This window comes from Crocodylus porosus, unplaced genomic scaffold (assembly GCF_001723895.1).
Source record: "Crocodylus porosus isolate Cpor-Errol unplaced genomic scaffold, CroPor_comp1, whole genome shotgun sequence".
Lineage (NCBI taxonomy): Eukaryota > Metazoa > Chordata > Crocodylia > Crocodylidae > Crocodylus > Crocodylus porosus.
In genome coordinates, this window is record NW_017728943.1 from 24,417,121 (window position 1) to 24,443,117 (window position 25,997).

Genomic DNA, 25,997 nt, shown 5'->3' on the forward strand with positions numbered 1-25,997 from the left:
TCTTTACAAGAAAAAACAAAAAGACAAAACACACAACAAACAAACCCCAAGAGATTCTTCCATTTCTCATCTCTGTGCTGCTCCCCACAACTACACTGTATGCAGTTGGTCCAGGATATCTTTTATTTTCTTAGCTCTCCAAACTGGATTTTATCTATGTGAGGGTCTGTACATCTTAGACAAAAAGGGAAGCATTAAGGACAGAGTCTGGGCAGCAAGGAATGGAATCAAAACCAGGAACCAAGTGTTAAAAATGCTATTTTCTTTGTTTATTAAAACATAATATCCTATTCCATGTGAGCTAGCATTGGAAGACCCCATCACCTCAGGGCTGCCTTTTCCAGCAGTACAGCCCCATAAGCACATCTGGGACTTATGGATTATTTACAATTCCTCCCTATACAAAACGGTGCGTCCTAATATGACAAGCTGCCAGTGTGCAGACAAGTTTGGTAGTGTGTGGGTAAGTATGGCCATCACCAGACACCCGACCTAGCCCTGAGACAGACCCACCATACAGGGTGAACATCCATTACCTGAAATGGCCAAAGGCACTAAAGCTTTTTCTTTCCCACTTAGGAAAAGAAAATTCAGGGTACACATGCTGGAAGGCCATGGTCTCGTTTACCAGCCTCACCCTCTTCCCTGAGAGTGGCCCTATCAGTAGGCAAATGGGGGAGTGATCCTGTGGCACCCCACAGCCCATCAGCAGGGAGAAGATTACCCCATTATCAAGTTGCACTGGGCCCTGGGTGCAAGACTCAACACTCTTCATGGGGTCAGAACTGGGACCCCAAAGCTGCCCACTTGGTCACGAGTGAAAACAAGGAGAGCAGGCAGCAGTGTATCCCTGCTCTTGATTGTCCTTCTACCTGAATTCAGCTCCGAGGTCAGCACCAATTCACACACAGAGAGGCTGGTGTGATCCGCCTGAGGAGCTGGTTTAGGGCCAGAAGCTTCTCTTCTAGAGCAAAGTTCTTCTTCTCAGCACTTTTCTGCCTTTGCTCAGTCACCTGCAGAGCCTTCATCAGCTGTGCATTCTCCACATACAGGTCTTTGAGCAGGAGGTCACACTTAGCCTTCCTGTCAAACTGGAGCACAGAAGGAAGGGGTTTTACCTCAGCCACCATTCCATGTCAAGAAACCAGTCAAACATGCTCCCCACCTCTTCCCCCCTGCTAGTTGTGCTGCAGTGAGGCAACAATTCACTGGGGTGCTTGTCTTGTGTGGCAAAAGTAATATTCATAGATCAGACTGAATCAAAAGTAACTGGAGCCACCTGTGATACCAGGGGAGATGCAAAGAAAGGTCATCCGGAAGAAAATGACCCATGAAAAGGAAAAGCAGCACTTGTAAGCTGCAATCTGCCCAGCTGCTGCAAGCAGGACCAGATTATGGGACAAGGCACCAGAGGGGCTGGTAACCCAAACTCCACTAATGTTCCTCCCCAGACACCCTGCACTGGGGGTGGATGTTTCTCCCCTGCTGTGGGCAGGTGGAGTGCTGAAAGACCAAAATAAACCTTCCATCCAGAGCCAGGATAGGAGGCTCATTCCAACACCGCTCTGACTGCCACCATTGCCTAAAGGGTTGGAACAGCAGGCACAGTTCATGGACACTAGGGTCCTTGGCACTGCAGCCCACCCCAAAGTGGCCTTCCCAAGCCTCTACAGCCCAGTTCTAGAGTGTGCATGGTGCACAGGCAAGGATAATTTTGCCTGTGTTGGTTCCTGGGAAGAGCTGCAAGATTGAATACAGCCACATCTGCAAACCCACCCACCCAGTGTGGGGGGAAGAGGGAAGGGGAGGGGAGACTCCTGCAGGGAAGATTCTGCCACAAGTTGATCTTGGAGGTGGAAAGACCTGGGCCATTATTGAGAATACCTCACGGGGGGCTGCCTGGTCACTAAATGGCTGCTCCTGCCTGCCCCAGAAAGTCAGTCAGCTAGTGCAAGATGCAGAGTGAGCAACATGGTCCTCTCACTGACCTGCTCCTTGAGCTGGGCCACCTTTTCCTGCAGCATTGCCTCTGCATTCCTCAGATCCTGCTCCAGCCCCTCTGTCCTTTCCTCCATCACCCTGAGCATCTTCTCATGTTCCTCCTAGGACATGCAGTGACAAAGGCATATCTTAACTCTGTAACACTGAGCCCTCCCAGGCCTTGCTTAGGAACTGCTGCCCCAGCCCTGCACCAAGGGAGTATCTCGTTGCCATGTCCTCCTCTGCCTCCTAGATGAGACCTTTGTGACTGCAGATGCTGATGCCCCCATCTCTGGTGTTCCAGCTCTGGTCTCCCACACTGACCAGTGTATTTCCCTGCTGTGTCCTGTCTAACCCCTAGGTAGGGGGCTCACGAGCAGAGGAGCTACCTTTGCAGACATTGTGCATATACACTGCCTTGCATAAATGGGCCCTGATGGAGGGTCCTTCAGCTCTTCAACAGGTATAAAGGGTAAAAATGCATAGAGGAACGTCATAGATGCAGCTGAACATCCCTTACAACTAAACGGAGACCACTGAGAAGCTCCAAGAATCTTAGCCTTCAGTGTGGACCCTTTAAAGAAATGGCAGGAAACGTACCCATGCATCTTATAAAGCAACCATTCTTGAGAGGAGAATGTTTCCCCCAAGATGAGAAACAGGACCTTGGGGGAGCTGTTCTTAAGCGTCCCTTGGTTTCACTAGCTCTGCCTGCCAGGCTTTTTCTTTGGTAACCCTGCTGCTCCTTCAGTGCTCTGCTCGTTTGATTTAACCAAGAAGGTTTATAATGAGGATTGCAGTCATTGGCCTGGAAGAGGGCTCAAACTGGTGCCAAACACAGGGGCCCACTTGTTTAGCAGCTTGGAACATCACATCTGCATCTCCTCTAAGAACCCTGCACTGGATAGGGAAACTGTTTTTGCTGCCTAGCACAAGCCAATATGAGAAAGAAGCCTCAGCCAAATCTTCCAAACCAGAATGGAAATGAAGTACCCAGTCCCATGCTGGAGTTTGTTCCAGACTGCAGGGAAACAATGGAAAGGGCACCCTGGATCTAGATTAGGGATGCCGCATGCAGGGAGGAGTCAGACTTTGCACTGGCACAACGGACTGAAGACTGGAGTTAGCTTTATCACATCAAATCATGCTTTCCAGGTAATGCTGCCACCTTCCCTGGCTCTCACACAGAGCATTTCAGGCAAATACAGCATTCTTGGTACACAGCCAAGTGTGACCTGCCAGGTGCAACCTGTCCCATGTCATGGCAACCAGGATTACTGAGTCCCAGACTCTACTGGGCCCCACTGCCTCCAGCAGTGGAGACCTCTCTCTGCAATTCCTCCTCACCTGATGTATAGCCAGTTGCCTGCTCGACTGCTCAGCCTGGAAGCTGAAGTCTTCTTGCAGCTGCTGAACCTTCTGCTGTTCTTTGGCCAATCTATTGTGGAGCTGGGAGAGATGCTCCTTAGGCACAACATTGCCCATCTGGCCCTTCAGCTGCTGCAGCTCCTGCAGGTGCTGAGAATGGGCCAGGTGGAGTCGTGTGTTGGCTTCCAACAACTGTAGCACAATAGAAACAGTGTGATAACCAGGTACCACCTCTGGCTGAAAACAGCAGCCTGAAGGGAAACAGTGGAGCTTTGTGGGGGGCACCTGCTTCATGCTGAGCACCCCAGAGAAAGCTCAATGACCATGCTGGGTTCCCTGGGCAATAAGGCACATTTTAAAAGTACCAGGATAAATTGCATTGATCAAAGAGATTAGGGGACGCTTTTTCCAGCTCTGCAAAGGTCAGCAAAACAGAAAGACTAGCAAGGGCTCCTGGGGGGCCCATTGGGTATTTCAGTGATATTATGCAGGCCACTGAAAGGGGATGAGTCATTTTCCTGAGTAAGATGTCAAATCCCAGAACCCAAGGTAACCGGTCCCACCACAAGCTGCTGCAAAGAACATGGTATCTCCAGGAAGGTGCTATTTAGCCCACGGGGGGAATGAGACCAGATTGCTTACACCCCCTCCCTCCAAGGAAAGTAACAGATAGCAGTGCACAACTACAGGATCAATCCCTTGGGCCTGGAAGTGAGAGGCAGTGGCAGCAAGGCCTGCCAATACCAGAAAGGGGTCCATTTTGGAACTCTGTGATGGGTTAAATGCCTCTTAGCCTATGCCATATGAAAGGGAGCCCAGGTGCATGCTAGGAGCTGTGCACTCTAATTGAGCTATTCTGAGATTCACCAAGATTCCTTTATTCATGAGCCAAGACAGGTTGTGCGCACCCTGCTGGGGAGCTCCCAAGAGAAGAGCAGCTAATGGCTACCTCAGAGTTTACCCCACAGTAGACAGGACAGGGGGAAGGAATACCAGGCTATTCCTGTCTATGGGCTATGTGCTTGTTTTTGCTTTTTCCCCCTTGTCTCCCACTCTGAGGTTTAACTCATCCAAATCCTAAACAACCTTTGGCTGGGATGTTTTTGGGGCTCAAAATATCTCATACTATCCATGATCCCATCTCTGCTTGCACCACCAATATTCTTTTTGCTGTTTCTTGCCACCCAGAGGTGAAAGGGAGAAGCCTTGCCATCATCTAGAGTAGTGGTGCTCAACCTCTGGCCTGCACTGATCCCCCTGGGTCCAGAAATTTGGCGGAGGGGAATGGTGCCAGGATTAATTATCATTCTCCTGCTGCCAAAATTTCCAGAGCAGTGGGGAGCCCTCTGGGCCAGATAACATGGCTTTACCCTAGCACACAGGGTCGTGCCAGCATTTGGCTATATACAGGTGCATGGGATTGGGTTGGCACATGGCACATCTTCAAGCTGACCCCAGGCATCAACTCTGCTCTTTCAGTTGCTGGCAGGAAGCAGCCATGGCCAAGTAGCTAGATCCTTGCACCAAGGGCCCTCTCCCCACATCTGAGAACAGGCCAGCCACATACCTGATCCTGGCTTTCCTCAAGCTCCTTCCTCAACTGTGCTGTCGTAAGCCGCAGCATCTGGCGCTCCTGAGTCATGTGCTCCAGCTCAGCCTTCAGCTCTTGCACCTGGCTGACCTGTCAGGAGAAGCATATGCACAAAGAGAGGGAGCCTTTTAGGAAGAAGGGAGGGAGTCCTACACCATTCAGGTGTCAAAGAGCCTGCAAAATGATAGATCCATCCGCCTGTCACTTGGTGAGGTCACTTAGAAGCCTGCTGAGTGGGTCTGTTAAGGCATTCAGCACCTCAGCCTAGCAGTGAATAACTCCCCCTTGACTAACAGGAATAGAATGGCTTGGCCCATTGTTTCCTAGTCCACAGGCAGAGCATAACAGCACATGGTCACAATAAATCCAATTAGCACATGTGTAGCTCATAATGGTCACACTTCCTTCGCATCACACGCACACCTCATGCATGAATGCAGCTGGGGCTTTTCACTCCTCCCTAGCATGTGGCACAACCCGTGGACATGATACACGCTCCCCCATCCAGGCAGGGTGCCAGGGCTTGCCACCACAGAGAGGATGTTACCTTCTCCCTGGAGCTTCGGAGATCCTGCTCAAGCAGCTCCCTCTCCCTCTGCCACACCAACTGCTGCTGCCAATGCTCCTGCTCACATTTAGCAAATGCCTCCTGCAGTCGCTTGCTAACAGTGGCTTCGTCCTCTTTCTGGCTAGTCACATCAGCCAGCCTCTGGTTTAGTAACTGGATCATCTGGTGGTTGGCCTCATTCTGGTGGTGGAAAGCAGAGAGCTCACTGCTCAGCTGACAGGTCTCGGCATTTAACTGGGAGATGTCCTGCTTGTACCTCTCATTCTGAGGGAAGAGACACGGGGAAACATGAATCAGGCAGAGAGAATGATGGGGGATCTACAGAAATGTCCATGCGTCTGTATACAGACAAAAATCATCCCACATTTATTTGTATGCCACATACCCATGAAAAAGACAAAAGACATTCAGCTCGTTTTGTGGAAGTAGAATGAACGAAAGATTTTTCAAGAGTAGGCCCTGCCACAGCACCAGTTCAGTTAGGGCAAACCCACTGCCAGAAGGAGTAGAAGCAGTCTCATCCTCAGCATCATTGCCCCGTGACCTGCTGCTCGCCCAATGCAGCTACAGCTTTAACCCTGTCAGAGCTGCTATCAAATTGCCTCCATTCTGTTGAGAGCCAAATTGGCAGTACCTGTGAGAGGGTTAAACTGTGTTTGTCCTGGAGCAGGATGGGTAGGGAGAAGTGATGCTGATGCAGGTCTCTGGTTCTGCTTCATATGAGGTTCAGCCCAGGGGGAGCCAGTGCTGAGCACAGCACCCCCGCTGCCATTCCAGCACAGAAGTCAGTTTCATCACTCAAGACACTCTAATTTTGGATGGCCAGTTTTGGTGGGAAAGGTGCCTGTGGTATACAAATACATGCTATACACCCCATGCCCCCTCCCCCCAGACAAGCACCATCTGTTATGGCAACACAACTTTTCTACCTGCTAGCTGGGGACAGTTTGCCCAGCTATGCTGGGAGAGGAAGGCCTCAGTGGAGCACTGTCTAGTTTTGGACACCATACTAAGAAAGCTTAGAGGAGAGTGACATGACAGACAGATCATTTAGAAAGCATGGCCTATGGAGAAAGGTAGAGGGGACTGGGATTGTTTGCATGTCTTCCAAGACATAAAGAGGCTGTTAAGAAGAGGGGAGGGATCAATTGTTCTCCATGGACAACAGTGGTGTGACAAGGAGAAAATAACTGAATGTAAAGTAAAAATGGATAAGAGGAAAATCTTTCAAAGCAGGTATTCAGGAGAGGGAGCTAAAGATAACAGTGACAGTATCATAGAAGACCAAGTTATCATTAGGTACAAGTACACATGCACCACATTTTTACATTACTGGTTAGTAGTTAGTTATGTAGCTTTCTACCCACATAGTGGGTTTAAACCCAGAAGTCCCCAAATAAAAAAAAAAGTGGTCCAAAAATTTTAAGAGTAATTTTAGAAGTTTCAAACTGAGGCATCTGAAGGGGGACCCGATTTATACAGCCAAATTTTTCAACAAAGCAGGATCCTTCATCCTCATGCAGATGTGCATATATAGTCAAGATGAGAAAAGCCTCAGGATGTCCAACCCAGAGTTAGGAAAAAGTTTTTCTACAAGTGCCAAGATGTTCAAACATTGCCCATGGGCCTTGATTGCTGAATTCCAGTTTCAGCACATGGGAAATAAGGGTCTTAATCCCCTCACCTATGCTGAAGCCTCAGCCTAGCTGAACTGCATGCCAGGAGTCTTGCAACAAGCTTCCTTAACAGGCAGAACCAAGTATTTGTTCATGGGAGTTTGCGCATAATATCCAGGAGGATCCTTTCCTGGCTCCTTCTGCATGGCTGAATCTTTCGGTGTGGCAGCTAACAGCATGTCAGCTAATGTTAATGGGTTCTTACCAATTCAGTTAGCTCTTGTACTGAAGAGTAAGCCTCCTCTTTTTCCCTTTGCAATTCCTCAATGAGTTTCCTGTTGGGAGCATGGAAGAAATATCAGCTTTAGGGAAGAATGACAAGTCACAGAACTAATTTGTAAATACATCTTTTCCTGGTGCTGAAACCCCCCCTGCCCAACACTAGCTTAGATTAAAAGGAGAAAACACAAACAAAAAGCAAAAAAAAAACCCCCAACATATTCAGGCACTAGCTCAGGGATGGCAATATAACATTACACTGGCAATATAGTCAGTTTTGAAAACCTTGGCCTATCAGGTTGGGTGCTGACAGTGACAAGTCTTAAAAGGTGCCTGTTCCCCAGGATGTCTTGAGCACTCACCCTTTGAACAGTCAGATTCCCTGGGGGAGGGAGGAGGCAATCCTGACTTCCTCTCAATCTCAGGCTCTTCTTTGATCCTACAGCCATTTGCTGGTGCTATGATTCTGTCAGTGGGGTTGGGCCAGAAGCCCAGATCCCCTGCTCCAGACACCAAATCTTGGCCCAAGGCACTCTACAGCATGTAGCCAGATGGAGCTTAACAGCTGAGCTTTCAGAACTACAGACAGCAACCAAAACCCTGAAGCCAATGTGACCTCCCAGGGGCAGCCTGCCACCACACTGGGTGCTGTCCAGCGCCTGCATTCCACTGGGTTGGCACCAAGCTGCCCGATTCCAACGGATTTCTTTCCAGTCAATGTCCTCCAGGTTCTTCCATTTCCTACCCAAGCTTTAGTTCCAAATCATTCAAAGAACCATTTTTTGCAATGTTCGCTGGGGGTTTTCTTACCTGTGCTTATCGCTGGCTTCCTCCGCAGCCTGCACTTCTTGCTGGAGCCTCCCCAGTTTATTTTTCAGCAGGGCATTATTTTCCAAGACTTGATGCAGCTCAGCCCTGTACATGAAGACATAGCTATTCAGGGCCCTGCTATGGCCAAGGGCCTTGCTTATTTTTTGCACAGCCTACCTTGTTAACAAGGGGCAAAGAGCACTGCAGAAGTGTGGATGATATTCACCCACAAGCTTCTGCAGAACACTATGGGGGCAGGTCACAACCTTGCTCATTGAGGCATGCACCAGTTTAGTCCTGAATGCATGCCCCTGGCCCAGGATATCCAGGGGTCAAAAAAAATCCCATGGTTAAAAAAAAAAAAAGGAGCGTGGCACACAGCAGTGTGTGCTGCCCAAAGCAGAGCCTGGCCAGCTGGACCTGCACTATACTGCCAGCCAGGGATCACACGGCAGGATCACCACCGCTGTTGCCCCAGGAGACCCCCCAAGACTACAGGTAAGGCTGCTGGAGCCAGCTTAGTGCCCCAACTTCTCCTACCCTACCTGGGGTAACTTGCCACATGCCAGAGTGCACAGGTAATAGGTATTCCCTAGGGACAAGGCACGCTGTCCTGCTATCCATGCACATCTGGACACGTCCTTGTGAATCACATGTAGGTGTCTGCACACCTAACAGTGCTGATGCTGAGTGGTACAGTCTTTTTAAGGGTGTTGCAAGGTAAAAATCACCCTGGTTGAGAATCACTAGACTAGGCACTGTAATACTACAAAGATGGTGTCCATGCGAGAGTGCATGGATAGCAGGACAGCAACACCTCTCTTAGGTCCCCTCTATTGTGCAATTAACTAGTTAATTGTGAAATTACCGTAAGAGCAGCTATCACACTATAAAAAAAAGCTCCAACTAGCTATAAAGTTAGAACTCAAAAATGTGTAGTAACTTTATAGCTGGTTGCCATCGAGCTTTAAGTTCACACATGAAGCAGGGTTTCCCCCATGACCAGAAGCCTTGTCAGCAGATCAGGCTCCCAGCCACAGTGGTGCACCTTGACCAGAGTGGAAGCGCTGAGCCATGGGGATTGCAACTGCTCTGATCCCCAAGGATGCGGGTGAGGGGGGGGCGGTATGTGAAACCCCCAGCCCACCTGGGGCTCTCAGTCTGGTTCTTTACCTGCAATGGGGACTGAGAGACCTTGAAGCTGATGGGGCTCCCAGCCCCAGCTACCTCATGTAGCTGGGACCAACAGGCCTGCAACTGATGGAGCTCCTGGTCTGGACTGCACTTCATGCATAGCTAGGGCCAAGAGCCCCATCACTTGCAGGGCTCTTGGTTCCAGCTGCAAGTGGGCCCCATGGCTGGAAGCCCTCTCAGCTGGGAACTCTCTCAGTCAAGGGGGCTCCAGGCATGGGAACCTGCTACTTGCCAGTGAAGGGGGAGCCCAGGATCAAACTCTCTCTGCACTGTCAACGTGGCACAATTGGATCTAATGCGAGATCCCAGAGTCGTGCCTCCTGCCCTGTACATGGCATGGCAGGAGGCTGTTGTATGGATCATGCATTAGATCCAATTGTGCCTTTACCTGCAAGTGTAGAGGGGGCCTTAAGTAACACAGGGACCTCCCTATCCTCATGCTTAAGTGGCCACTCTATCCTCTAGCACATGAACGATCACTGGCACAAGTCTTCACATGCATCATAAGGAGCAAATTAAGTCACTTGAGAAAACGGCCTTAAGCAGCCACGGCAACACCTTACTATTAGCATTATGATGGAGCTCCTACTGATATAAGGACTGAGACTCAGTGACTACCATATACAGTCAGAGCTTGCCTTCCAGAGAGCCTACAATATCAATAGACAACCCTGTCTTCCATTTGAAGGTCTCAAAGCACTCTGCTAATAAGCATCTCTCCAGTCCCCATGGCAGTGGTTTATCATTCTAGTGGGAAGACCATGTTACAGATCATGCAATGGACTAAGACTTGGGAGATATGGGTATAGTTTTCTGCTCTGCCTTCCACTCCCTCAGTGACCTCGGGCAAGACACTTACTCTCCACTATATAAAATGGGAAAGCTGATTTACACCCCTCCTCCCACAACCTTAACAAGCAAGACAAAGAACTAAGTACTCCCTGCTTTGCTTCTGGGTGATGCTAGAGCAATGGGGCACCAGACACAGATGGGACATTCTAGCTGTGGTGGTAGCAATACCTGGATTTGCATTACTGCTACCTAGGGGGAAGAATACAGCTCAGGACTGAGGGACCCAGCTCCAAGTTTTGACCCTGAGATTACACTTCAGCCTCAGGGCCCCAGTGGGCTCTTGCTTGCCTGCTCTTGTCTAGAACAGACCCCCAAGTTCAAGAACTGGCTTTGTATAAAAGAAGCCAGGTGGGCAGTTAGGAGCAAAAGGACTAACACAGCATGGGCAGAGTACAGGTCATGCACATTATCACATATGTGAGCAAGACTAAGGAATAAGCTATTGTACAAAATGAGTCAACGGCTCAGGAACAGCAGCAGCCAGATGGGGGAAAGAGAGGGAGGAGATTAATATATTTGCCAACACCTTTGCTCTTTTACCAGCCAAATCCCTTTGCTGGTCACTTAGGCCACACCTAAGCTGCAAAACCTCACTATGCCAGACTGTGTTGCCTCAGCCACACTGTACAGCTCGGTACACACCACCTCACTCACCAGGTGTGCCACAGTCAAGAGTTAGTGCCAATTACCACATCACATTGCTTTAGCTAAAGATGATAGCAAGCATGGCATAACTGAGAGCAGTATGGCATGGCATAACTGAGAGCAGTACGGCTGGGCAAAGTAAGACTGAGGTCAAGGTACAACCTTGAAGACACTGGGTACATCTACACATGTTATTAAATGCACAGCAATAAACTCCAGAGCAGTCTGAGCTGGAGTCAACTGCTCTTAGGCACGGTGTCTGTGTGTGCGCCTGGGACCGCATCAATTTGAGCCAGTGGAGCAGCCCTGGGCTGGCAGGGGGCATGGGTGAGTCAGCCCCAGGCTCCTGTCTGGAGGCACTGAAAGCCTGGACCCCAGGTGGGTGGGCTGATTGGGCACAATTTGTCTACACATACATTTGATTGCACTTAATGACTCCATCATAAGATAGTACTGCTGAGGGCAGTACTATCTTATGATGGAGTTAGTTTACTGCACCCTAATACTGGTGCACATGGAGATGGTGATGCTTCACTGTGAAGTGAATTAGTCAACTCCACAGTAAAGGGCAAGCACAGATGCAGCCATTAAGTGTTTTACTACTGTTAAAGTGAGAAGTGTCTCATAAAGGGAGGTGGGTTTACTGAAGGGGCAAGGTGCTTTGGGTAAGAGCTGAACTTATCTGTCTTTCCCTCTTCTTGACATTTGGTGTTCTCCACAGAGCACTGCATTCCCTGCACAAGTGGGGCTGGGAGACATCCAACAGGATCAAACAAACATTCCAATTCCAGGAAGAAGGATGTTCACCTCAAGGTGAGTGCAGATTTTTTGCTTTCAGAATAGATGCAGACTGCAACATGGTCCTGACTTTCCTTGAAAATAAAAGGAAAGCTTCCTCCTACAACGTTTCCTGCACCCCTCTGTATCCCTCCCTCCCTTCCTCTGTTATGAGATCTTTAACAGAGAAGAGTAGTACTGATTTAGGATCCTTCTCACTCTCTCACAGAAAAAAGAAAATCAACCTCTGGAAGGGAAATGGCACCCGACCTTATTAGCTGTAGCTCGTTTTTGTGCTGCATCTTCAGCTCTTCTTCTAGCTTATCCCTTTCTTGGGCCAGCCTGTGTCCAAGGTTGCAAATCTCTTTGGCATAGTATTGTTCCATTTCTGACCTCTCCTTCTCAAATCTCTTCTCAAGGTCCTGGCTTCCTGCAGACTTCTGGAGCTGGTATCTCAAACCATCAATTACTTCTTGATATTTTGCATTGAGTTTCTCTAGGTCACCTTTCTGCTCTTCTAACTCACTGATCTCAATCTTAAAGCTCTGCTCAGTGTCCTTCCTTTCCATCTCAAAGTTTCTTTTCATTAACTCGATTTCCCTCTCATAATAATTTCCCTGCAACAAAAACATTATTTTGATATCAGTCACATATTCCTAAGAGCAATTTCTGGCATTCAACTATGAAACAGAATGACGTATTTACGGCATGCTAGATAGGGGATGGTTTTCATGGTTCTGTCATCGTATTTCACTCAGCTTAAAAACCTGTTCTAATGAAACAGGTCTCCAACATGCTAGAGTAATCCTTTTCTGGCTACACACACACACACACACACACACACACACACACACACACACACACACACACACCCTTTAGGAAGGGAACAGCTCCACAGAGGTCCCTAGTGGCATCCATAGGCCCCCAGTGACATCATATTTGTCAGAGCCAGGACCCCACTTTCCACCTCACCTTGGTTTCCAGTTGGATTTTTAGGTCCTGAAGCTGTTCTTTCAGCTGCTCAACCATGAGCTCCATTTCTATGCTCACAGCATAAGGGTCTACACTGACACAAAGAGGGCCTGAAAAGAAACAAAACTCCTTGATGTGACCCAGTAAGAACTAAATGACTAGCAGCACCATACCTCTGACACCCTGTGCTGGCCAAATGTCAAGTGATTCTGGACCAATTGGGAATTTAGCTCATATTTAAAACAATGCACTGCATGAATTGTACGCTAGCGATAGGTAGTAATGGTTTGTGTCCCATCCTACCCACTTCTCCCCTGCCCTTTCCCCCTCCCTCCCTTCTATTTTGCTTATCTTCAAGAAAAAGCATTTTAAAAATATCATTCAGCTAGCAAACCACTGCACTACTCATCCTGATAGCAGGTTTTGCCATTTTCTCTTCCTTGCATCTGCCGGCTCCATCTAGCCTCCATTTGTAAACTCTTTGGGGCAGGGAACATCAATTGCTCAGTGTACAGAGTGCATAGCAGACAGGTTCCCACATTTCAGACATAATGACATTTATTATCTTCTGCAGACATCATGTAAAGAGGCTGGGCTTCACTTGGTGAGTGGAAAGGCAATTAAGAGACAAGGAACATCTATTTACTTTGCATTTCAAGGACAGCCACAAGCCAATCAGTCTGGTCTTTGATGGGCCACATATGACACACTCATACTCTTGTACTGCTGACTGGTCTCCTTACCATTTTTCTCTGTGGCAGATAACTGCCTGCTCTCCTGAAGGGACTTCTCTCTTGGCGTCTCATCTTAAAAGCAAAAGAGAAGGCAGCAGAGTTGAGTTTTTCTGATGATTCAGCATAACCAAGGAAGACAGACATGCAAGTAATGTGTGGCAGTACCTCAGGAATGGGAGAATGAGTCAGCCAGCCTGCCTACTCATTTGATAGAGTCACATGCTTGGTGTATTTGGTCCAGTTTTCACTCCAGCAAAGGCTTTACTTGGTTTTCTCAGTTATGAAGAAGCCTTTAGATGGGGCCTGACAATGACTAACATGGTCCTGACTGCCTGAGTCCACAAAACAGCCTGAAATAATGGCCAGGAGGGGCAAGCTTCTTAGCTCTGTATCAGATCTCAGTGGGGTCTCAACTCTACAGGGACAAATTCCCAATAGCAACCCTTCAACTATTCAGTTACATATTTCTATTCTTCCTGTTGTCATCTGTGCGTCTCCCCTCCTTCCTTAGTTGAGCACTGCCCTCCCTGCAGCATACCCCCAGTCTCCACTACTGACTCCTAATTTCATTTAGGAGAACAAAGGGCAGAAAGAAGCAGGGGGCTCTGCTTGAGTAATGTTGAATACGACTCTGGTACTGAAAAAAGCAACTGAATGCTACATCTCTGCCTTTCTCTCCTTGCTCTGTGCAGAGTTCCCAGCACATGGACCAGCTGAGGCATGAAGTCCTTGCTGTATGGCATGGCCCATCCTTGCAGGAAGATTTTACCCTGCCCCACAGGATGCACCCCACTGCCCCTGCTCTTGCATTTACAAGAGAGATTTCCATAACCTGTTCTGCAAGACATGGGCTTCCCCTTACCTTGGCCCTTGCCTGGAGCATGGTTATCTTACCAGTGGGCTGGAGCTGACCTGCTGCCTTGCTGTCCCTCATTCGGCACCAGGACCGGCAGTGCCTGTCCTCCTGCAGCTGCGAGTGCAGCTTCTCCAGCTCCATCTGCAGCTCATCATTCTTATCTCGTAACTCCTGCAAGGCACATGGCAGAGACTGCTGAAGACTCACCTTGGCAATTTTACCCAAGGGCTGATACACAACAGTCCCAGCTCCCTGGGGAGGGGATGGGAAATCCAAATGCTCAGCACCTCTTGCTGCAGGAGGAAGCACAGGATGAATAGCAGAGCAACACTTTTCTCAGAGCACCACAAACTGTATCATACAACACTGCCAAGGCGGCACCACCCAATCATCACCCTCCTGTCTGTTGGGAAAAGAGCCAGTCAGGAGGCAGGATTCAGGCACCCAGCTCCAGCTGTTCCTAGCATGCAGGCATCCCTTCCCCAGTGTACTGGAACTTTGTCCTAGCCCCCTAGCAAAATCCCAGAGCTTTGGTGTGGTATGGTTAGCTGAGAACTGGTGGACCTGCATCAAGGAAAGGAGAGAAACCATCTCCAGAAGCAAGGAGAGGGTGCTGAAAGAGTAAAAGGGAGGAAGGGGAACTCCCCAGCAGGCTTCCTGCATGAGGATTCTGGCACATCTCCCAGCTCTCCCAAGGGGCGCTGGCTCCCACATCTGCATGCTGGATGACAGCAAGCTGTTGCTGCTGACTGGGGCCAGCGGCAGCACCAATCCTCCCAGGGCTGGGTGTGGGCTACGCCCAGCAGCATCCCAGGTGGCAGAGGCAGCCTCCTGTGATCCAGCAGGCAGATTGGGGGCCCCTGCATTCCCAGGAGTCCAGCAGAACTCTGCAGCCCTCCTGGGGGTGCGGGCCCCTGGATCTGCCTGCCAGATGACAGGAGGCTGCTGCTGCCAGCAAGTGACAGTTTTGCTTGTCAGCACCTTGAGGTGCAGTTTCCCAGAAACTTCTGCATCCATCTCCTTGAAACCTGGCAGGCTTCATACCCTCAGAAGGGGCTACCATCCCTGCAAGTTGCATCCAAAGCAGGCTAGAAACGACAAAGTTATAGGAAGTTTCGTGTCCATGAGCTTGAGCTTTATAGCCTATGGGCAAAATGTCAAACAGCTTTGACTAAACAAAATGAAGTGCTTTCGAAACGAAACTCTAAACAAAACAATGTTCTGTTGAAGTGGAACAGTGCTGTTTCACACAGCCCTACTCCTGATGGTCCAGACACCAACCAAAACACTTACAATTGGGAACCAGAGATAGCAAGACACATGTAGGGTCTTGCAGGGCCCCAGGTTTTCTTACACAGACATTGGGTTCTCATAAGGAAGCTGGTCTGGGTAATTTGTGCTGAGCTGTAAACAGGGAGTGGAGCGAAAAATTTTCATGAACTTGAGCGCCAAGACTAATAGGCCCCAAATTTGTTATGGGACTTGCTAACAGTCCTGAATGAACAGTATTGCCTGACCTGATCAACAAGCCAAAAGCCCTTCACCCACATTAGCACCACGTGCTGTCCTGTGAGGAGGCTCTGGAGCAGGACTAGTCTTTGCTACAGACTCAAGATTTGATTCGATTCAAGGAATCCATTAGACATTAAACAAGGGGCATGCAGCCACAACAAAGCATACAGATGAGAACACCAGCATGTGGTGAAAGTACAGAGTAGAGCACTGGTTTTCAACCTTTTTTCCATTTGTAGACCCCTAAAAATTTTTAAATGGAGATGTGGACCCCTTTGAATTATAAGTGTGGGTATTTACATGCCTTTTATTGATCACAGTCATGTTTTGTGGACCCCTTAGACATAGTCTGTAGACCCCCAGGGGTCTGTGGACCACAGGTTGAAAACCACCAGAGAACAGAAAGGCACCAGCCCTGGTTACAAAGCCCATACAGACACTCCTACCCCAGGGTATCCCACCATCCCATTACTTGCTCCCAGCATCTCCAGGGCAAACTTATAAGCATGAGGGCAGGACTGATTTCTTCAAATAGGTTGAGACAGCACAATGCAGTGCCATGCAGGCCTACATGAAGGGAATGGACAGATGTATATGCACAGCAGGGTAACTTATATACACCCAGTATTATTGCCACAAGTTTGTATGCTGAAGTAGAGGCAGCAAGAGTGGGTCTTTGTTGACATAGCCCTCGATACCCACATGCCACTGATGGGGGCCCAGAATCTGTAGCTAGGAGCACTACAGACCAGATGGAGATAGCTCCACAGGCTGTAACTTTTTAGAGTTCCCAGTGGAGGAACAGAGCTGCCAGCCTGACTCATGTTTGTTCATCATCCAGCCAGCCACTGAATCGTACTCCTCCTGAAGATATTCAGTCTAAAGCACATTCTTAAGCAAGTCAGAACAACATGTAGCATTAAGCAAGGTATAAACATGCCTAGGAACATGAGGCCCAAAAGCTGTACCAGTTTGTGGCTTTTCTGCCATAGCATTTTGATAGAAAAGCTACAGCAATACATAGATTTTTTTTCCCCCCTGGAGTTTTGCGGGGGGAGAATCCCAGACAAGGAAGCCAACCCGTGACTATTTGGCTGTCCACCGCATGAGAAAAGAAACCAAAACAAATGATTGATCTGCTATCTGAGAAGTGGCCTACAGACCTACCCCTAACCCACCAGTCAGTGATCTCTAAATATGATCCAAGTCATGATGCTGACTGTAGAGCCTTGAGACACTAGGAAAACTAAACCCTAAATTCATTATTGCTGATCCAAGTAGGAATGAACCATGTGACCAGAGATACCCATGCTTGCCATCTCCTCCACTGTCAATCCTCCAGTGGTGAGTTACAGGCCCTAGTGTAGATGTAGCATAAAAGTTTCCAAGGCAAGGAATGGACACTGGGGTACAGTCATGGCTTGGCTACAGGAACCTTGGCTGCAAAGCTTTCTTTGCCAACCACATCCCTCACATCACCCTCATCTAAAGCCTATATTAAACAAAGCTGGGTTTTGCCCTTAGCAGTAACAAGAGATTATGCTTTGTTTGGGGTAGGGGTACACAATACTAGCATGGCTATGACAGAGGGGGGACTCAGGTGCTAGAAATAACATGTCAAAAGCTTGCTCCCCTAGAATTCTTTTCCCTCCTTCTGGCCTGATCCTGCTCCCAACAGGAGTTACTGTATGGGGCAGTTCTGTATTTAAAACAAAACGAAACAAAACAAAACAAAACCAAACAAGAAAAAACCAACACATGTTGGCTCCCCTTTCTCCTACCAAACACAAAGCATAGAGGGCAATTGCAACGTGTGAAAAAGCCTCTTTTGTCAGTGCCTTTGTGGCTCTGGGTGCAGTATATTTATTACTTCCTATTACCCTAGGGCTAAGTCGAGAGATAAAGGGTAGGGTATGTTTATGCTATTTGATATGCTTACTGGAGAACATCAGGCAACAGGGAGTTTCATGGTTATTATAAATGCACCAGGTCAGAGCTCATTCCCTGCTTGGGCACTGGACTCAGATGCAATGGAGGGAAGTACTGTTCGTGCAGGGACGTACAAAACTATGAAGTTCTCTCCTCCTGGCTTTCCCTAGCCTCAGCTCTGTGGTTCTTTCTTTCCAACTATCAGTGGATTTTAAGCAGAAGGCAGGTGTGGGGCTTCGGGTGGGAGGTGGATGGGAGGGAAGATGGACGGACTTTGAGCACCTTAAAACAGAAGCACGGGCTAAGTGCCTTCATCAAATTCTGGCCTACGACATCACTGAGGTTATCTGAGACAGTCAGCATTTGAGACAGGACTCACGACAAGTCTACATGAAGTACGTAAGTCTGGAATATTCCAAGTGAGTGCACAAGGCAGCAAGGGAACCATGATGCACAAAGTTACCAAAATCAGCTGCAAAAACATAAAACTCAAGCATTTGAGAATGATGCTTGGCAATGTTTGAGGCTTCAAGCAGAAGTGAGACACACTAGGCAGGGGGCTGAAATGGTCACAGCACACAGTGGGCCAAATCATGCACACTCCAGGCATTAGCAGTGCTCACCTTTACTCTCTAGCATTTTCCAAAGGAAAGTGCAGCAGCAAACATTGGGGATTTTTTTAAGATTAGGAAGGGGAAAGAAAACAGGAATTGGGAAGTCAATACCAAACCATAAACAATAAAAAAAGTTTAAAGAAACAGCAAAGTTGTACTGGATTTTGGGAGGAGATATCATAGAATGGTCTACCAGCAACTACTCTTACCCTAGAGCTATTGCTCAGGTGTAAAGACCGGGCAGAACTGCCTCCTAAGGAACCAGCCTGTCAAGCCTTAGCAGGTCATGCACAGCTGTGTTGCCCTGAAGAGGAGTCCATAAACAGAGCTCTGCTTCCCCCCACATCAGGTAGGAGACTAGGATGCACTCAATAAAGGCCTGCAGCAAGTCACCCCTGGCCAGAAACAAAAAAAAGGCCAGGGAGGAATCACAATGCTCTAGGGCTCCTCTTGGGGTGGCATAGCTGTGGATCACCTCCATATCCAGAGCTGGGAAAAGTGGCACAGACTCAATGGAGGTGGGAGAATCCTTTGTCCAAAAGTGTTAGAGTCTGATGTTGCTTTTCATCAAGAAGTCTTACTTTCAGCTCGAGGTATCATTTTACACCTGGGGAAACTGAGGCATAGAGAGAGGAAGCAACTTGCCCTAGGTCCCCTGACAGGCAGAGTCAGAAATTGAAGTCAAGCTACCTGACTCCCAGTTCAGTGTTCTAGCTACTAGGCAGCACTTTCTCTTTGCAACAAGTCCCTTAAAGCACCTGCCAAAAGATGGGAGAGAGAGCAGAGAGGAAGCACATTCTAGGCTATGTCACCAATAATTGTATTACTTCAATAACAGCTCTAAATGAAATTATTTTCCTTGAAATGCAAGAGCCTCTTCAAAGGCTGCCTGCCCCCAGGGACTGATCCATGTCATTTAAAATCTTTTACCAAGTTCAACACCATGGTACCACCAGCTGATCTTGCAGGCAGCCTGGGGGAGTTAAGGCAAGTCAGACCTTCCCTGAAAACATATGGTTACACTGCAGAAACTCTTCCCTCAAGTCTTTACTTAGCTTTGGCTTTATCCATTTAAAATAAAAAAGTAGTTTGTCCCTTTTCAGTCAGGGATCTGACCATGGTTTCAGTACAATGAGAACTGAAAGACTCCAACAGATTATCCATGGGATGGAATGAGCACCCAGGTGGACTAGCATGGGAACTGGGTATAGCTAAGGGAGGAAGAGCCTACACAGCCCCACACTCACCCCCCAACGAAGACTCTCCCCTCACTCCCTGCTCCCCTCTCAGGCAGAACACAGAAAGGGTCTGGCTTTCCCTCAGAGGAGAGAGGCATGTGGTTTCAGTCAAAAGCATTTATAAGCAGAGCTGCCCACACCTACCTGACACTGCAGCTCATATTCTTTAATGATCTTGGCAAAGCGCTCTTCTTGGTCAAGGAGCTCTGTGCTGTGCGGATCTATCAGGCCCAGCTGCAAGGAAAGAGGAATTACTAGAAATGCTTCTAGCTGGGTATCATCTCCTCAGTCCCCTCTGTTGAGAATAAATGTCAGCCTCAGGTTATAACTCCTAAGTCTAAGTGCTAGGCACCTGAAGACCTGATGCACCTTACTGAGTTTCAGGTACCTCAGCACAGGTTCAGGGCAAGAAGACATCCCAGTACCTGGTCCCTTGGCCATCTTCTCACGATATTGGGTGATCCCTATTTTGCATCAGTCTTCAGCTAGTGGTTCAGTCATCTGGCTGTTAGGTAACTGGGTAAGACTTGTAAAAGCCTGGGATGTCAGGGAGAAACTGATTGGTACTGGGCAGGGGATTGGGGGAGAAAGAAAGATGGAAAAGAACAAAGTTAGAAAGTGAGAGAGAAAGCAGAGCACAAAGAACGGAGAAAATGGGAGGGAAAAGAAAAAAGGTGGTGTGCAAAGACAAGCAAAAGAAAGATCCATCACTATCTGCAGTAGGAAAGGTGATACAGAACACAGATAGGACACAACCGAGTGGAACACTGATATTTTCATGTTGGCTAAGAGGCATCAGATCCACTTTCCTAGCCCATTATCTCCCCATACTCCTCTGTGGCAGAGAAAAAAAAGGAGTGCAGAACTTTTTTTGACCAAAGTAGAGAAAAAAAATAAAAGTTTCCTTTGGAAGATTAGGTATTAACAGAAATGTCTGGATTTGGGACAAAATGATTCTGTATTTTTAATGTTTTTTTAATGGGAATTTTTCAAACAGATTACTGAAGTTCAGTATTTCACAGCACATTAATTTCTGCCCACCCAGCCTATTTTAAGGTTTCCTGTGAAAGATGCCTCGTGTTTTCTGACCTGTACTGGAACATACTCTGTCTAAAAGAAGCAAAAAGAGTTACTTTGTCTTTCAACAGGAAGTCCAGCTCCTTCTGCAGCTTTGACACCAGTTTCTCTGAAGCAGACAGTTTTTCAACCACTTCCATGATCTCATTCTGTAACCGACTGTTTTCCTGAGAAGGAAGAAATGTGGGAAGGTTTGATCCAGGCCAACTGTATCCAGGGCAAGACAGGCCCTGGCACAGAAACTCTCAACTGTAAATTTTTAAAATGACAGGCTTGGGAGCCAAGCCAGGACCTAGCTGAAATTGGGAGCCAGTTCTCCTTCTCCTCCCCACAGCAGGAACACTGCAGCAAGAAGCAGACTGCTCTCAGGATCCTGCAGGTCACTTCCAGCTCATCTCTTGAGAAGCAGAGCAGCCACATGCACTAGGCTAAATCAAGCTGCTTAAAATGCTGAGCAGACAGCACTTTGCCACCCCAGTGTTGAGGGTAATACAGGATGCAGCATGGAATAAAGTTACTGATCCTGCACCTGTTTTTTGTACTGCTTTAGCTATTAAGTATACAGAGACCATGAAAGCAACTTATTGTGTGGACCCAGTGTCGAGTTGTTTACAGTGCTATACCAACATCCTGGCATAGGCAGCATATTGCTTTACTGTGATCTGTTTAGAGCTGTATGCAGAAGTGCGTGCAGACAAGGAGAGTGCAGCTAGGAATCCCATGCTTGTGCTCAAGTTCAAGTGGAACAGCCCCAGAGAGGACAGCAGGGCCCAGGGGCCTGCTTGTGCAGAGCAAGACTCATGTCCTCATTATGTTGGATGCTGTGTACACATGGAGCTGTGTGTACAGCCAAAGGACTGTGAGCAGGAAGACCTGTCTCTGCACAACAGCCTGAGTTACAAGGGCCAGTATGAGCTTGAGTTTTTGGTCTCACAGCATAGGGGGACAGCTGGGGGCGAGTCACAAAGACATCAAGGACCCAGGATGAAGGGACATGCCCTCACTATAACAGCCTGGGAACAAATTCGATTTGGGGCTCATTCAACCCAGAAAGTATCTGGAACAAAGCTATTTAAAAACACATTTAAATCAGACAACATAGGTGGGGAGAGGAGGGGTGGTTCCACACTGCACCGGAAGACAGAAATATGGGCTTGTTCCCATCAGGGCAGATGCTGAGCCCAGCAGCCTGGAAGCCCAACCCTGGCTGTGACCTACTGCACTTGCTTTACAGGGAGACACACTCACTCAGATCCATGCTGCATTGCTTCCTAAGCCTGCAACCAAGTGCAACCCCAAGGTAAGGAGGTTGCTCATGCTCTACAAGGAGCTGCGAAATATGTAGAACAGGGCCATCCGACGTTGGTGCAGCTGGAGGCCCCATGCTGCGTGTGTTCCCCCAGAATCTCCCCCTCTGTAAGGGCTGTACCAGCAGCATGCAGCCCTCTAACCACCACCATACAAGCTGTGCTGGTAGCACATGGCCCCTCCTCAGGTCCTGACCCTTCTCTGCTGCATGGCAATATGTAGCCTATGGGTCCCAGCCTAACTGCTCATGGGCAACATGTAGCCCATGGACCACCAGGTGAACAGCTCTGATGTATGAAAATCCATCTTGATAGCCCATTATCTTTTAACAGTGTTTTTGGGAGAGCCCAGGGATAGTGTACACATCTGCCCAGGATATTATATGAAGGGAAGGAAATGACATGAGTCTTTCTATCCTGGGCAGACTCCCAGCCCTGTACCATCCAAGCCCTTGCCAGAGATGTGGTTAATGCCACCACAGGTGGGGCTTCTCCCCCTGCAAGGGAGAACTGTGTATACAGGGGAGTCATTTTGGTTTTAAAATGACATGCACTTGTTTTCATGTTAGCAAGGCTATAGTTCCCCCTCACAGCCAGCAGAAAGACCCAGCTCAGACAGGAAGAGCCAAGAGTTTCTCCATTAGAAGGTGGCAAAGTCCACTGACACAGCTGAAACACCACAGCCATGCAGCCAGCAGCCTCAATGAGCTGGTGGAAATTCCTGACCTGGGGAATGTTTTACCTTTATGGCTAGAGTCAGCTTCTCCCTCAGGCTAGCCTCCTCATCTTGCAGGAATTGTATATCCGCCTCCAGTTTGGCTTGCTGGTGGGTTACTTGTTGCACAAGCTGCTCCTTTTCTGTCTCCACTTCAGATTTAATATGAATCAGCTTCCCTCTGTAGTCTTGTTCTAGGGCTCTGGAACAGACAAGAAACACTGCTTGGGGTAGAGCTGAAAGCTAAGCAATGGGTAGGGGACATGGGTCCAGTTGATGTAAAAAATGAAGGGTAGGAATTTCCAGACCCCACAAGCAACTGAGGACCACACAGTCCCCAACAGTTTTCATTGGGGCTTGTGCTCCTAAGTCACTTAGGTGTGTTAGAACAGCAGGGGGCAAAATTTTTGGCAGGCGTGCCACAGATTAGCCCTGCACTCTCCACAAGTGCCACTCTAATCTTCTTCCTCTGCTTGATCTGCTGCTCTGCTTTCTGCAATTGGTTTTGCAGAGCACTTTAGAAGAAGTGAAAGTCAGCATCTGGAGTATAATTACATTCATTGTTGATCAGAAATAGAAAGCAGGGAGAACACCTCAACATTAGATTCAGACACTGGTGAAAGCAATGCTGAAGTTTATTGAAATCAAAGCTCTCTCTCATCTGCTGCTCTGTTTTTCACTTCCTTCTCTGTGGTCACTACCAAATTTGCTGCTTTGCTTCCTGCTCCATTTGCTCTGAACTGCCCATCTCTGCCCCAATCTGCTGAGTGACACATGCAGGGGCTGCCCCTGCCATTTATGGCACCTGTGACACAGGTTGGCCACTCCTGATTTAGAAGAGCCACCTTATTCCTGCTTTCACCAACAGCTGCAGAGGACTATCAGGTCATGCAATGTGACTGCCTGTCTGTCTATCAGTGTAGAAAGCTTCATCCTCTACTGAGCCAGAATTTTTGCTTGGCTAAAATGTCCCCTTAGTGAAAAGCAACATGACCAGCATCACGCAGGGAGTCTTAGAAACAGCTGCCAACTGACCTCCCAAATTCGTGGGTTCCATGGACAGACTCAGCCATCATCCCCAACCCCACACTGAATTAGATGCTTTCCTGGTCCCTCTTAGAAGCTAAGGAGGCCCAACCTGAACCTGTTGTTGTTATCTCAAGTATCGCCGGCTGCATCTAATGAAGAGCTGTCTGAAGCACAGCCAATAGTGCATTTTTGCCTTTCCTAGAGTGGACAATGAGAAAAATCAGTGTGCAATTTTGTTTTCAAAGCTCCAGAAAACCAGCTGAGCATGCAACTAACTGCCTAACTAGGTGGGAGCTTAGGCTATAACGTCAAGGTGGACAGACCCTTTTTTATGGGTCACTGCTCATGTCATTGAGTTAATTTCCCCTCCTGGAGGTAAAAAATAGGCCATGCTCTGCTGAAGCAAAGGGATCAGGGAAGTTGAACTCCTGCCGATACCAGGTTGGGAACTGCCCCACTGCACAGCAGGATGTGTCTCTCATCAGCCATTTCTGGGAGGGCCCAGCCCTTCCCCCCATACTTGAGCTTGTTCTCATTGCGGTGTTCTATGGCAGTGTGATGGTCATCCACTTCCTTGACAAGCTGCAGGTTTCGTTTTTCAGCCTTTTCCAAGTCCAGCTTCATTTTGTCTCTCTCCCTGGAGATCTGCTCCACCTGAACCCTGCAAGCACAAGCAGGCAACACTGACTGCATGTTCAAGGATTTCCCAACACCCAGGGAGCAGCATACAAGGGCCCAGATGGGTAAACTGTGGAAGCTCTGCACTTATGTCTCACCCCTTGCACAAAACTGAAGTGAAGAGGAGCCTGTGGCTGGAGGCTGGAACTCTAGAGCACAGGCCTCCCACTCACAAGGACACAGAAAAGTAGGACTCCTTACTCCAAGTAGCGCAGCTCATGCTTGAACGAGGCAAAGGCAGCCTGCTGAACACCACTCTGGGAAACCATCAGCTCATTGTCAAAGGCTAGGGCCAGCTCTGACAGGCTCATCTTCTCTTCCATGCTGAAATCCAAGCTCTGCAAAGAAACAACAGTTCCCTGAAGTCGCTTTGAAGAGATCTCTCTTTCCTTAGGACTTATGGATCCTAGCCACCACACTCTAGCCAGGCACCTCTCAATCATTAAAGGGCTCTTCCCTTCTTCACGGTGGTGAGGAGGCAGGCTTTGGATGTTGTAGCACTGACCCAAAACCAAAGCATGACAGCCCCAAATTTCAGAACACTAGGAATTATGGAAAAAAGGAGTTAGCTTAGAAACAGCCTTCAGGCCTTTACCCGTGGCAGGATTCCAAGCTGAATTACCTGCCTTTCTGCTGGAGGGAGACAGGAGTATCCTTATGCAGTACAAAGAAAAAATAACTACATCTAGAGCTCTTGCACAGCAACAACCCAGGGTGCTCACACTAGTCTCCAACACAGCACAAACTACATCCATGCTCTGGCCTGCTACATAGGGTCATTTCTGCCCTGCCCTCTGGATGATAGAAATCCTACCATAGGCCTGACCTCTCTTCTCACCCATTTCCTTCCAGCAAGCATCCTGCTCAGAGAGAAATTCATTTTAAATCTAAGGCAATACTTGAAACCTTGAGGATCTCCTTGCAGTTTTCCACGCCTTCCTGGGCCCAGATGGAGATAATGAGCTCAGGACTGACTAAGCCGCTGCCATCATCAATACTGGAAAAGAGATGCAGACTCTCTGGGTGGGTAAGGAAAGAAGGAGCTGCAGTTCTATGTCCACTTTCTTCAGATGCCTGAGAGCCAATGGAAAAAAAAGAAGTCAGCTGAGAAGAGACGTTCAATACAAACAACAAGGACAGATTTCACTACCGCAGAGGCCATCAGCACATGGTACACATTGCACAAAAACTCTAAAATGCCTGTGCTAAGAATTGGTATGATCCAGTTGCTGGAGGCCAGGGAGGTCCAGGTTCCAGTCTTGCTGCTGCCACTGTATCCAAAACACCAGCATGGGCAAACTATCCATGGCCAAACTCTCAACCATCTAGTCTGAGTTTTGAACACTCATCATTGGGCACCAAGAGTTGGACTGTCAGATACACTGAGCATCTGCAGTGCCAAAAAAAACTCAGAGGGAATGGTGACTCTTCCACAAGTCACCTGGGAGGCACTGAGAGTTGGGCACCCTGAAATGGTGGCACATGAAGTCCAAGGTTGTATTTAAAGTGTCCAGCTCTTTACCTCTATGTGAGTCCATATCCCCAGATGTTTTCTATGGATAACAGTGACTGCCTCCATCACAAAGGTGTGGGGAGGATCAATTAGGCTAGCTTTGTAGAATACTGTGGAAGTGCAAGTCAGTGTTAGCATAACTA

The 25,997-nt window shown here is 48.3% G+C and overlaps 1 protein-coding gene across 6 annotated transcripts in view; it reads right to left on the bottom strand.

The window, feature by feature from the left end:
- Positions 1-247: 247 nt before the first annotated feature.
- NINL (ninein like) overlaps positions 248-25,997 on the bottom strand; it is a 57,297-nt gene continuing 31,547 nt past the window's right edge. The window contains exons 9-26 of one of the 6 annotated variants that reach the window (XM_019549028.1): positions 25,248-25,415; positions 24,543-24,679; positions 24,184-24,324; positions 22,662-22,836; positions 20,669-20,779; positions 19,680-19,769; positions 18,307-18,315; positions 14,299-14,413; positions 13,396-13,458; positions 12,653-12,762; positions 11,951-12,297; positions 8,213-8,317; positions 7,389-7,458; positions 5,487-5,771; positions 4,916-5,029; positions 3,328-3,540; positions 1,989-2,102; positions 248-1,091 (exon numbers count right to left, since the gene is read on the bottom strand). In XM_019549028.1, coding sequence (XP_019404573.1) covers positions 891-1,091; positions 1,989-2,102; positions 3,328-3,540; positions 4,916-5,029; positions 5,487-5,771; positions 7,389-7,458; positions 8,213-8,317; positions 11,951-12,297; positions 12,653-12,762; positions 13,396-13,458; positions 14,299-14,413; positions 18,307-18,315; positions 19,680-19,769; positions 20,669-20,779; positions 22,662-22,836; positions 24,184-24,324; positions 24,543-24,679; positions 25,248-25,415 — 2,568 coding nt within the window. In that variant the 3' untranslated portion in view covers positions 248-890. The other 5 variants (XM_019549025.1, XM_019549030.1, XM_019549027.1 and 2 more) reach the window with 5 other exon arrangements.